The following is a 12,433-nucleotide window of genomic DNA, read 5'->3' as shown; positions in this document are numbered from 1 at the left end:
CCACTGATTCCATGAGCACAAAGTCTCACGCAACCACAACATCTCAGATAAACAATTTCACAAATTTGGCTGTTATTCATTTTTGCTATGCTGTAATATAGGCTTTATGCTTTTTTTCATTAGAACAGTCTCTCTGGTATTACTTATAATTTATTTAGTGTTGTTTACACTCTTCCAAACTGTCCCAAAAATTCTATTTATAATGAGTAAGGAAAATTATGTGGGTATATTGAAGCAACATCTTAAGACATCAGTCAGGAAGTTAAAGCTTGGTCGCAAATGGGTCTTCCAAATGAACAATGACCCCAAGCATACTTCCAAAGTTGTGGCAAAATGGCTTAAGGACAACAAAGTCAAGGTATTGGAGTGGCCATCACAAAGCCCTGACCTCAATCCTATAGAACATTTGTGGGCAGAACTGAAAAAGTGTGAGCGAGCAAGGAGGCCTACAAACTTGACTCAGTTACACCAGCTCTGTCAGGTAGGAATAGGCCAAACTCCACCCAACTTATTGTGGGTAGCTTGTGGAAGGCTACCCAAAACGTTTGACCAAAGTTAAATAACTTTAAAGGCAATACTACCAAATACTATATCAGTGTATGTAAACTAACCTGTAGTTGATGGCTCTCTTCAAAAGAAAAAATAGCATATTCCTGCTTAAGTTCTGGAATGTTATTTTCTTCTTTGGCTAGTAGATATTTTTTCTTGGCTTTTTCTAAGATAGTCATTCATTTTTGCAGAGTATGACATTATCACTCCCCTAATGTACGCCTTAAAGGCATCCCAAATTATATCGGGGTTGTCACGATCGTCTAAGGTGGAAACAGTGGACCAAAGCGCAGCGTGGTGAGCGTACATACTTCTTTATTATAAGATGTCCCCAACAAAACAATAAACATCAAAACGAAAACGTGAAGCCAACGTAGTGCTCACAGGCAACTATACATGGACAACTACCCACAAATACAGGTGGGGAAAAGGCTACCTAAGTATGGTTCTCAATCAGAGACAACGATAGACAGCTGCCTCTGATTGAGAACCACACCCGGCCAAACACAAAGAAATACAAATCATAGAAAAAGGAACATAGAATGCCCACCCAAATCACACCCTGACCAAACCAAAATAGAGACATAAAAAGCTCTCTACGGTCAGGTCGTGACAGGGGTTGGCTTTTCTCTGTCCTCTATATCGCCATTTCTAGTGGTAAAGGTATTCATTTTTTTGGTTGAAGTATTTATCAAATTTCTATTTAATAAGTACTTATATTTATTTATTAATTTCTATTGGTGTAATTAAGCATGATGACGGAGAATGATCTAATATCAATATATCCAAAAAATGTATTCAGTAAATTATTGAGTGCATTTTTGAAAATATAGTTAATTCTTGAAAAGCTTCTCTTTGTAGTTGGGAATAGTAATTTGTTTATGTAAATTATTTGTAGCGATGAAAATGTTCAGCCTCTTTGGAGGATCCCTAAATTTGCCTTTTAAATTACTATGTTAATCGTATCGAATGCATGATTTTCGAATATATGATCTTATCAAACTGCATAATTCAAGTGATTACAAAAGGGGAACGCTTGAAATGAGAAAACCTCCCATTATGCTTTTGTTTGTGCTCTCATTTCTTTGAAAAAGGCAAATGTGATTTAATGTGGCAGACGTAAATATATTATTCTTCTCGAGGAGGTTTGTGACAAACATACTTAGAGAGAAAAGTATATTGCTTCAGCTGATTTATTTTAATCAAATCAAATTGTATTAGTCACATGCGCCAAATACAACAGGCAGTGAAACCCTTAATTATGAGCCCCTAACCCAAAAAATTAAATACGAATAAGAATAAAAAATAAAAGTAACAAGTAATTAAAGAGCAGCAATAAAATAACAATAGCGAGACTATATAGAGGGGGGTACCGGTACAGAGTCAATATGCGGGGGCACCGGTTAGTCGAGGTAATTGAGGTAATATGTACATGTATTAGAGTTATTAAAGTGACTATGCATAGATGATAACAACGGAGAAAAGCAGCAGTGTAAAAGAGGGGGGGGGGGGGGGCAATGCAAATAGTCTGGGTAGCCATTTGATTATATGTTCAGGAGTCTTATGGCTTGGGGGTAGAAGTTGTTTAGAAGCCTCTTGGACCTAGACTTGGTGCACCGGTACCGCTTGCAATGCGGTAGCAGAGAGAACAATCTGTGACTAGGGTGGCTGGAGTCATTGATCATTTTTGGGCCGTCCTCTGACACCACCTGGTATAGAGGTCCTGGAAGGCCGGAAGCTTTTCCCCAGTGATGTACTGGGCTGTACGCATTACCCTCTGTAGTGCCTTGCGGTCAGAGGCCGAGCAGTTGCCATACCAGGTAGTGATGCAACCAGTCAGGATGCTCTCGATGGTACAGCTGTAGAACCTTTTGAGGAACTGAGGACCCATGCCAAATCTTTTCAGTCTCTTGAAGGGTAATAGGTTTTGTCGTGCCCTCCTCACGACTGTCTTAGTATGCTTGGACCATGTTAGTTTGTTGGTGATGTGGACACCACGGAACTCAACCACAGCCCCGTCGATGAGAATGGGGGCGTGCTCGGTCCTCTTTTTCCTGTCGTCCACAATCATCTACTTTGTCTTGATCACGTTGAGGGAGAGGTTGTTGTCCTGGCATCACACGACCAGGTCTCTGACCTCCTCCCTGTGGGCTGTCTCATTGTTGTCGATGATCAGGCCTACCACTGTTGTGTCATCGGCAAATTTAATGATGGTTTTAGAGTCGTGCCTGGCCATGCAGTCATGAGTGAACAGGGAGTACAGGAGAGGATTGAGCACGCACCCCTGATGGGCCCCTGTGTTGAGGATCAGCGTGGCGGATGTGTTGTTACCTACCCTTACCACCTGGGGGCAGCCCGTCAGGAAGTCCAGGATCCAGTTGCAGAGGGAGGTGTTTAGTCCCAGGGTCCTTAGCTTATTGATGAGCTTTGAGGGCACTATGGTGTTGAACGCTGAGCTGTAGTCAATGAATAGCATTCTCACATAGGTGTTCCTTTTGTCCAGGTGGGACAGGGCAGTGTGGAGTGCAATAGAGATTGCATCATCTGTGGATCTGTTAGGGCGGTGTACAAATTGGAGTGGGTCTAGGGTTTCTGGGATAATGGTGTTGATGTGAGCCATGACCAGCCTTTCAAAGCACTTCATTGCTACAGACGTGAGTGCTACGGGTCGGTAGTCATTTAGGCAGATTACCTTAGTATTCTTGGGCACAGGGACTATGGTTTTGGGCACAGTGACTGTTGGTATTACAGACTCGGACAAGTAGACGTTGAAAATGTCAGTGAAGACACTTGCTAGTGTAACAGTATAACTATAAACCGTCCCCTCGCCCCGACACGGGCGCGAACCAGGGACCCTCTGCACACTTCAACAACGGTCGCCCACGAAGCATCGTTACCCATCGCTCCACAAAGGCCACGGCCCTTGCAGAGCAAGGTGCAACCCTACTTCAGGTCTCAGAGCAAGTGACGTAACTGATTGAAACGCTAGTAGCGCGTACCCGCTAACTAGCTAGCCATTTCACATCCGTTACACTCACCCCCCTTTCAACCTCCTCCTTTTTCCGCAGCAACCAGTGATCCGGGTCAACAGCATCAATGTAACAGTATAACTTTAAACCGTCCCCTCGCCCCGACACGGGCGCGAACCAGGGACCCTCTGCACACATCAATAACGGTCACCCACGAAGCGTCGTTACCCATCGCTCCACAAAGGCCACGGCCCTTGCAGAGCAAGGTGCAACCCTACTTCAGGTCTCAGAGCAAGTGACGTAACTGATTGAAACGCTAGTAGCGCGTACCCGCTAACTAGCTAGCCATTTCACATCCGTTACACTAGTTGGTCAGCACATCCTCGCAGTACATGTTCTGGTAATCCGTCTGGCCTTGCGGCCTTGTGAATGTTGACCTGTTTAAAGGTCTTACTCACCTCAGCTGAAGAGAGGGTGATCACACAGTCTTCCGGAACAGCTGGTGCTCTCATGCATGTTTCAGTGTTATTTGGCTCGAAGCGAGCATAGAAGTAGTTTAGCTCATCTGGTAGGCTCGTGTTACTGGGCAGCTCTCGGCTGTGCTTCCCTTAGTAGTCTGTAATGGCAAGCCACGCCACATCCGACGAAAATGTATTATGTAATTATTGTACCAGACCACCAGAGCACAGACAACAAGACAGTGAGAGTGATTAGCTTAGTTTATGGAGTTAAACGGTTGTGTGTATTCTGGGTACAGACAGGGCCACATGTGAACAGAATAAGACAAAACATTGGCTCTGATTCTACTTCTAAACAGTTGAAGCCCAGGGAATGAGAGAGTGAGAAGACAAAAGGGGGTAAGAGAGAGGGAAGGAGCAAACCGTTTCTGTTGACACAGAAGTCATCACAGAACAATCATAGCTACCAGTGACTAACACACTGAATGGTAAACTACATACGGAAACAACAATACACACATTTAGGCTATGCAGGACGCAAATGCCAAAGTGATTTTAATATGATCTATGGCACTGATGTGGAGTGGTGTGAGAGTTTATTTGACAAAAACAATCCTAGATCACTACTCCTAGTCTAAGAGGCTTGATCCGTACGGCCCCAGGTCCCCAGTATCTATCTATCTATCTATCTATCTATCTATCTATCTATCTATCTATCTGTCTGTCTGTCTGTCTGTCTGTCTGTCTGTCTGTCTGTCTGTCTGTCTGTCTGTCTGTCTGTCTGTCTGTCTGTCTGTCTGTCTGTCTGTCTGTCTGTCTGTCTGTCTGTCTGTCTGTCTGTCTGTCTGTCTGTCTACAGTGGATTCGGAAAGTGTTCAGACCCCTTGACTTTTTCCACATTTTGTTAAATTACAGCCTTATTATAAAATAATTAAATTGTCTGTTTTTTCTCATCAATCTACACAAAATTACAAAGCAAAAAACAGGTTTTGAGAAATGTTTGCAAATGTTTTAAAAATAATAAACTGCAATATCATATTTACATAAGTTATCAGACCCTTTACTCAGTACCTTGTTGAAGCACCTTATTGGGTATGACGCTAAAAGCTTGGCACACCAGTATTTTGAGAGTTTCTCTCATTCTTCTCTGCAGATCCTCTCAAGCTCTGTCAGGTTGGATGGGGAGAATCAATGGGGGTCGTTGTCCTGTTGGAAGGTGAAACTTCGAGCCCAGTTTGAGGTCCTGAGCGCTCTGGATTTCATCAAGGATATCTCTGTACTTTACTCCGTTCATCTTTCCCTCTATCCTGACTAGTCACCCAGTCCCTGCCACTGAAAAACATCCCCACAGCATGATGCTGCCACCACCATGCTTCACCGTAGGGATGGTGCCAGGTTTCCTCCAGACGTGATGATTGGCATTCAGGACAAAGAGTTCAATCTTGGTTTCATCAGACCAGATAATCTTGTTTCCAAGAGGGCTGTCATGTGACTTTTACCGAGGAGTGGCTTACGTCTGGCCACTCTACCATAAAGGCCTGATTGGTGGAGTGCTGCAGAGATGGTTGTCCTTCTGGAAGGTTCTCCTTTCTCCAAAGGGTTCTTGGTCACCTCCCTGACCAAGGCCCTTCTCCCCCAATTACTCAGTTTGGCCGGGAGGCCAGCTCTAGGAACAGTCTTGGTGGTTCCAAACTTCTTCCATTTAAGAATGATGGAGTCCACAGTGTTCTTGGGGACCTTCAATGCTGCAGAAATGTTTTGGTACCCTTCCCTAGATCTGTGCCTCGACGTAATCCTGTCTCGGGGCTCTACAGACAATTCTTTCAACCTCACGGCTTAGTTTTTGCGCTGACATGTACTGTCAACTGTGGGACCTTATATAGACAGGTATGTGCCTTTCCAAATCATGTCCAATCAATTGAATTTACTACAGGTGGACTCCAATCGTCATCTCAAGGATGATCAATGGAAACAGGATGCACCTGAGCAAAATTTAGAGTCTCATAGCAAAGGGGCAGAATACTTATGTAAATAAGGTATTTCTCTTTTTTATTTTTAATAAATTTGCAAAAATGTCTAAACTTGTTTTCGCTTTGTCATTATGGGGTATTGTGTGTAGATTGCTGAGGATTTTATTTATTTAATCAATTTTAGAATTCGTCTGTAACATCACAAAATGTGGAAACAGTTGATTAAATAAATAAAATCCTCAGCAATCTACACAATACCCAATAATGACAAAGCGAAAACATCATTATCATCACAACATTAGACATTTTTGCAAATGTATTAAAAATTTAAAAGACAAATACTTTCAAAATCTGTCTGTCTGTCCACCTACCTACCTACCTACCCACCCAGCCAGCAGACAATATGGTCAAACATATCCAGGTCAAAATGTGATAGCTGTTAGCAAACTGCACCAATATTCAAATCACCACTCAAGTACAACATTTCTATGGAGACAAATAGTATTGATTTCTCCGACAAACAATATTGTCATATGATCCTAAATCATGATACTGTCGTATATGAACTCCATTACTACAGTCGTATATGAACTCCATTACTACTGTCGTATATGAACTCCATTACTACTGTCGTATATGAACTCCATTACTACTGTCGTATCAGAACTCCATTAATACTGTCGTATATGAACTCCATTACTACTGTCGTATCAGAACTCCATTAATACTGTCGTATATGAACTCCATTACTACTGTCATATAAGAACTCCATTAATACTGGCGTATAAAAATCCATTATACTGCTGTCCAAGAACTCTATCATACTGGTGTTTAAGAACTCCATTTCTACTTGCCTATACCAACTTCATTACTACTGGCCTATAATAACTCCATTACTACTGGCCTATAATAACTCCATTACTACTGGCCTATAATAACTCCATTACTACTGGCCTATAATAACGCCATTACTACTGGCCTATAATAACTCCTTTACTACTGGCCTATAATAACTCCATTACTACTGGCCTATAATAACTCCATTACTACTGGCCTATAATAACTCCATTACTACTGGCCTATAATAACTCCATTACTACTGGCCTATAATAACGCCATTACTACTGGCCTATAATAACTCCATTACTACTGGCCTATAATAACTCCATTACAACTGGCCTATAATAACTCCATTACTACTGGCCTATAATAACTCCATTACTACTGGCCTATAATAACTCCATTACTACTGGCCTATAATAACTCCATTACTACTGGCCTATAATAACTCCATTACTACTGGTCTATAATAACTCCTTTACTACTGGCCTATAATAACTCCATTACTACTGGCCTATAATAACTCCATTACTACTGGCCTATAATAACTCCATTACTACTGGCCTATAATAACTCCATTACTACTGGCCTATAATAACTCCATTACTACTGGTCTATAATAACTCCTTTACTACTGGCCTATAATAACTCCATTACTACTGGCCTATAATAACTCCATTACTACTGGCCTATAATAACTCCATTACTACTGGCCTATAAGAACTCCTTTACTACTGGTCTATAATAACTCCATTACTACTGGCCTATAAGAACTCCATTACTACTGGCCTATAATAACTCCATTACTACTGGCCTATAATAACTCCATTACTACTGGCCTATAATAACTCCATTACTACTGGCCTATAATAACTCCATTACTACTGGCCTATAATAACTCCTTTACTACTGGCCTATAATAACTCCATTACTACTGGCCTATAATAACTCCATTACTACTGGCCTATAATAACTCCATTACTACTGGCCTATAATAACTCCTTTACTACTGGCCTATAATAACTCCATTACTACTGGCCTATAATAACTCCTTTACTACTGGCCTATAATAACTCCATTACTACTGGCCTATAATAACTCCATTACTACTGGCCTATAATAACTCCATTACTACTGGCCTATAAGAACTCCATTACTACTGGCCTATAAGAACGTCATTACTACTGGCCTATAATAACTCCATTACTACTGGCCTATAATAACTCCTTTACTACTGGCCTATAATAACTCCTTTACTACTGGCCTATAATAACTCCATTACTACTGGCCTATAAGAACATCATTACTACTGGCCTATAATAACTCCATTACTACTGGCCTATAAGAACTCCATTACTACTGGCCTATAATAACTCCTTTACTACTGGCCTATAATAACTCCATTACTACTGGCCTATAAGAACGTCATTACTACTGGCCTATAATAACTCCATTACTACTGGCCTATAATAACTCCTTTACTACTGGCCTATAATAACTCCTTTACTACTGGCCTATAATAACTCCATTACTACTGGCCTATAAGAACTCCATTACTACTGGCCTATAATAACTCCTTTACTACTGGCCTATAATAACTCCATTACTACTGGCCTATAATAACTCCATTACTACTGGCCTATAATAACTCCTTTACTACTGGCCTATAAGAACATCATTACTACTGGCCTATAATAACTCCATTACTACTGGCCTATAATAACTCCATTACTACTGGCCTATAATAACGCCATTACTACTGGCCTATAATAACTCCATTACTACTGGCCTATAATAACTCCATTACAACTGGCCTATAATAACTCCATTACTACTGGCCTATAATAACTCCATTACTACTGGCCTATAATAACTCCATTACTACTGGCCTATAATAACTCCTTTACTACTGGCCTATAATAACTCCATTACTACTGGCCTATAATAACTCCATTACTACTGGCCTATAATAACTCCTTTACTACTGGCCTATAATAACTCCATTACTACTGGCCTATAATAACTCCATTACTACTGGCCTATAATAACGCCATTACTACTGGCCTATAATAACTCCATTACTACTGGCCTATAATAACTCCATTACTACTGGCCTATAATAACTCCATTACTACTGGTCTATAATAACTCCATTACTACTGGCCTATAATAACTCCATTACTACTGGCGTATAATAACTCCATTACTACTGGCCTATAAGAACTCCATTACTACTGGCCTATAATAACTTCATTACTACTGGCCTATAATAACTCCATTACTACTGGCCTATAATAACGCCATTACTACTGGCCTATAATAACTCCATTACTACTGGTCTATAATAACTCCATTACTACTGGCCTATAATAACTCCATTACTACTGGCGTATAATAACTCCATTACTACTGGCCTATAATAACTCCATTACTACTGGCCTATAATAACTCCTTTACTACTGGCCTATAATAACTCCTTTACTACTGTCGTATAAGAACTCCATTACTACTGGCCTATAAGAACTCCTTTACTACTGGTCTATAATAACTCCTTTACTACTGGCCTATAATAACTCCATTACTACTGGCCTATAATAACTCCATTACTACTGGCCTATAATAACTCCATTACTACTGGCCTATAATAACTCCATTACTACTGGCCTATAATAACTCCATTACTACTGGCCTATAAGAACTCCATTACTACTGGCCTATAATAACTTCATTACTACTGGCCTATAATAACTCCTTTACTACTGGCCTATAATAACTCCATTACTACTGGCCTATAATAACTCCATTACTACTGGCCTATAATAACTCCATTACTACTGGCCTATAATAATTCCATTACTACTGGCGTATAATAACTCTGTATAATATTGTAGCATTCGATACATTATGGTGAGAATCAGGAATATGTAGCTCTCCTCTATTTCATGTACTGTACATGCTACAAATATCTACAGATTAAACATGAAAGATGAGAAAACATGAAAACATGAGAGATAAAGAAGAGCCATTGGTCTCTCCTCTAAACACAGCAAGACTTACCCATGTGATTCCGTCAGTACCACATTAGTATACAGGAATAGAGGTCATTGATAGACACATTTTCCAACAATCAATGGAACACTGAGCTAAAATATTGTAATTAGAAGCACAATAGAAAATATTAAGCACTTCCACAATGACTATGTGTATTTACTTCTAAGCAATAACTCATAAAACATACTATAAGGAAAAACACAGCACCAACACACACATTTGTCAGTACGGTAAAACAAGCTCAGCGTCCAGTATAGACATGTTTGTTGGCGACGTGACATCGCTGCTGTAAAGTAAAGGCTTACCTCAGATGTTATACATTGAAAGTAGGACTCAATGTTTGTCCTCTTATTACCTCACATCAGTGATTCACATTTGCAGTCAGTGAGTACCAAGCACAACCAGACAGAATATGACTATTGATGAACTGAAACAATGACCAGACCAACACAGACATAGAGGGGTGCAGCAGTAGCAGTAGACTCACCATATTGTCGGAGGCTCCGATCCTTCCACTTCCAAGTAGTCATATTTTTCCTCCGTCTGGAAGTCTGTAAAAATGATGGAGATGGTGTCTCCAGGATCAGCAAGTATGGTCCACGTACAGTCCGCACTATTGTAATATTCACTCGGGAAATTGGGACTTGAAATGATGCCACTTGAACCCCTCAGAGTATCACCACATGTGTCCTCAGCTGTCAATCAAACGGAAAGACTTCTGTTAGGAATCGGGCTTAACTCCACATGTAAGTAGTATACAGCAGAAAATAACAGCTGAACCTTTTTTTTTGGTTTGGTTTTGTATTTTTTGACTGACGCAAAGTCATATGTATGTTTCTTTGTATATATTTTAAAATATATACAACCATTTTACCACATACAGTATGGATTTTTTTATCCAGCCAATTTCAAAATTATGAATTAAATTCATTAAATTGTGGCAGCTTTTGTATGCCACATATAATATCTTACAGTATATAGTGGTCTCTCTCTCTCTCGCACCTTTGTCATGACTATTATTGGCTCCATCTATACATGGGTTCTTGGAATCAAAAGGTCCCAGCTGTATTTCCCAGCAGACTATTTCTCCTTTTTAATCAAGGACTTCTAATTAAATTTTGAAGGAAAGTTTAGATTTAGAAGCGGAATCAGATTTGTTTGTTTTTCTTGTTGTTTTGGAAATGTTTGGATACATAATGTACAGATAAAGACACATGGACTGGTCGGTGCAGACATTATAAATTATAGACATATCATTTATACAGAAAGGCAAACATATAACGTACATATAGATCCACGTATACATGCATGCACATGGTGCGTGGCCATGTGCATGGATATACAGGGAATAAGGTGCGAAGTGATGCTCATTGGAGAATCACTTGTATCCAGGACTAAAACAGTATTTTGGGGGAACAGGGATACAGACATTTGCACACTGAGGAATAGACATTAGCATGGTGAGGTGCAATGACTTGCATGCCAATGTTTTATTCAAACAATCTACAGGAGGGATAAACGTAGAAACATACAGAATTTCATCCACACACACACACACACACACACACACACACACACACACATGCGTGTTCGTACATTTACATATTCACAACCACACAAAGGCACAGAAACAGTCACATGCACATTGGCACACCAAAAAACAGACTCACACACACACAAACACACACACACACACACACACACACACACACACACACACACACACACACCCATACACACAAACACACAAACACACACACACATACAAACCCACGCACGCAAACAGAGAAACAAGTGCACACTCATACAGTATGCACACACATTGGTGAACACACGCATAACGCACACACACACTCACACACACACAGAGACTCAGTGATCGGCCATTCTGTATCATCTCTCCTGTCTTCTCCTTCTCCATTATGAATGAGTTTATCATCCTGGCATGTAAAGGGAGATTGATTGTGTCCGAGCACCCTGCCCTCCAGGACCTCTATACCAGGCATGGACAAAGACTCCAGCCACCGAAGTCATAGACTGTTATCTCTGCTACCGCAGGGCAAGCGGTACCAGTGCACCAAGTCTGGAAGAAACAGGACCCTGAACAGCTTATACCCCCAAGCAATAAGACTTCCAAACACATGTCATTACTTGGTACTCCCTGTATAGAGCCATGTTATTACCTGGTACTCCCTGTATAGAGCCATGTTATTACCTGGTACTCCCTGCATAGAGCCATGTTATTACCTGGTACTCCCTGTATAGAGCCATGTTATTACCTGGTACTCCCTGTATAGAGCCATGTTATTACCTGGTACTCCCTGTATATAGCCATGTTATTACCTGGTACTCCCTGTATAGAGCCATGTTATTACCTGGTACTCCCTGTATAGAGCCATGTTATTACCTGGTACTCCCTCTATATAGCCATGTTATTACCTGGTACTCCCTGTATAGAGCCATGTTATTACCTGGTACTCCCTGTATAGAGCCATGTTATTACCTGGTACTCCCTGTATATAGCCATGTTATTACCTGGTACTCCCTGCATAGAGCCATGTTATTACCTGGTACTCCCTGTATAGAGCCATGTTAT

At 40.7% G+C, this 12,433-nt stretch overlaps 1 protein-coding gene across 1 annotated transcript in view; it reads right to left on the bottom strand.

Annotated features, from left to right (window-relative positions):
* The window catches only part of LOC120022010 (CUB and sushi domain-containing protein 3-like), an 803,421-nt gene that overhangs the window by 475,610 nt on the left and 315,378 nt on the right, over positions 1-12,433 (bottom strand). The window contains exon 5 of the mRNA XM_038965812.1: positions 10,325-10,532. Within this exon, the coding sequence (XP_038821740.1) occupies positions 10,325-10,532 (208 nt within the window). The remainder of the gene's footprint in view (positions 1-10,324; positions 10,533-12,433) is intronic.

This window comes from Salvelinus namaycush, chromosome 27 (assembly GCF_016432855.1).
Source record: "Salvelinus namaycush isolate Seneca chromosome 27, SaNama_1.0, whole genome shotgun sequence".
NCBI lineage: Eukaryota > Metazoa > Chordata > Actinopteri > Salmoniformes > Salmonidae > Salvelinus > Salvelinus namaycush.
The sequence above is the reverse complement of the archived record's forward strand: the minus strand, read 5'-3'. Positions and strand labels throughout refer to the sequence as shown.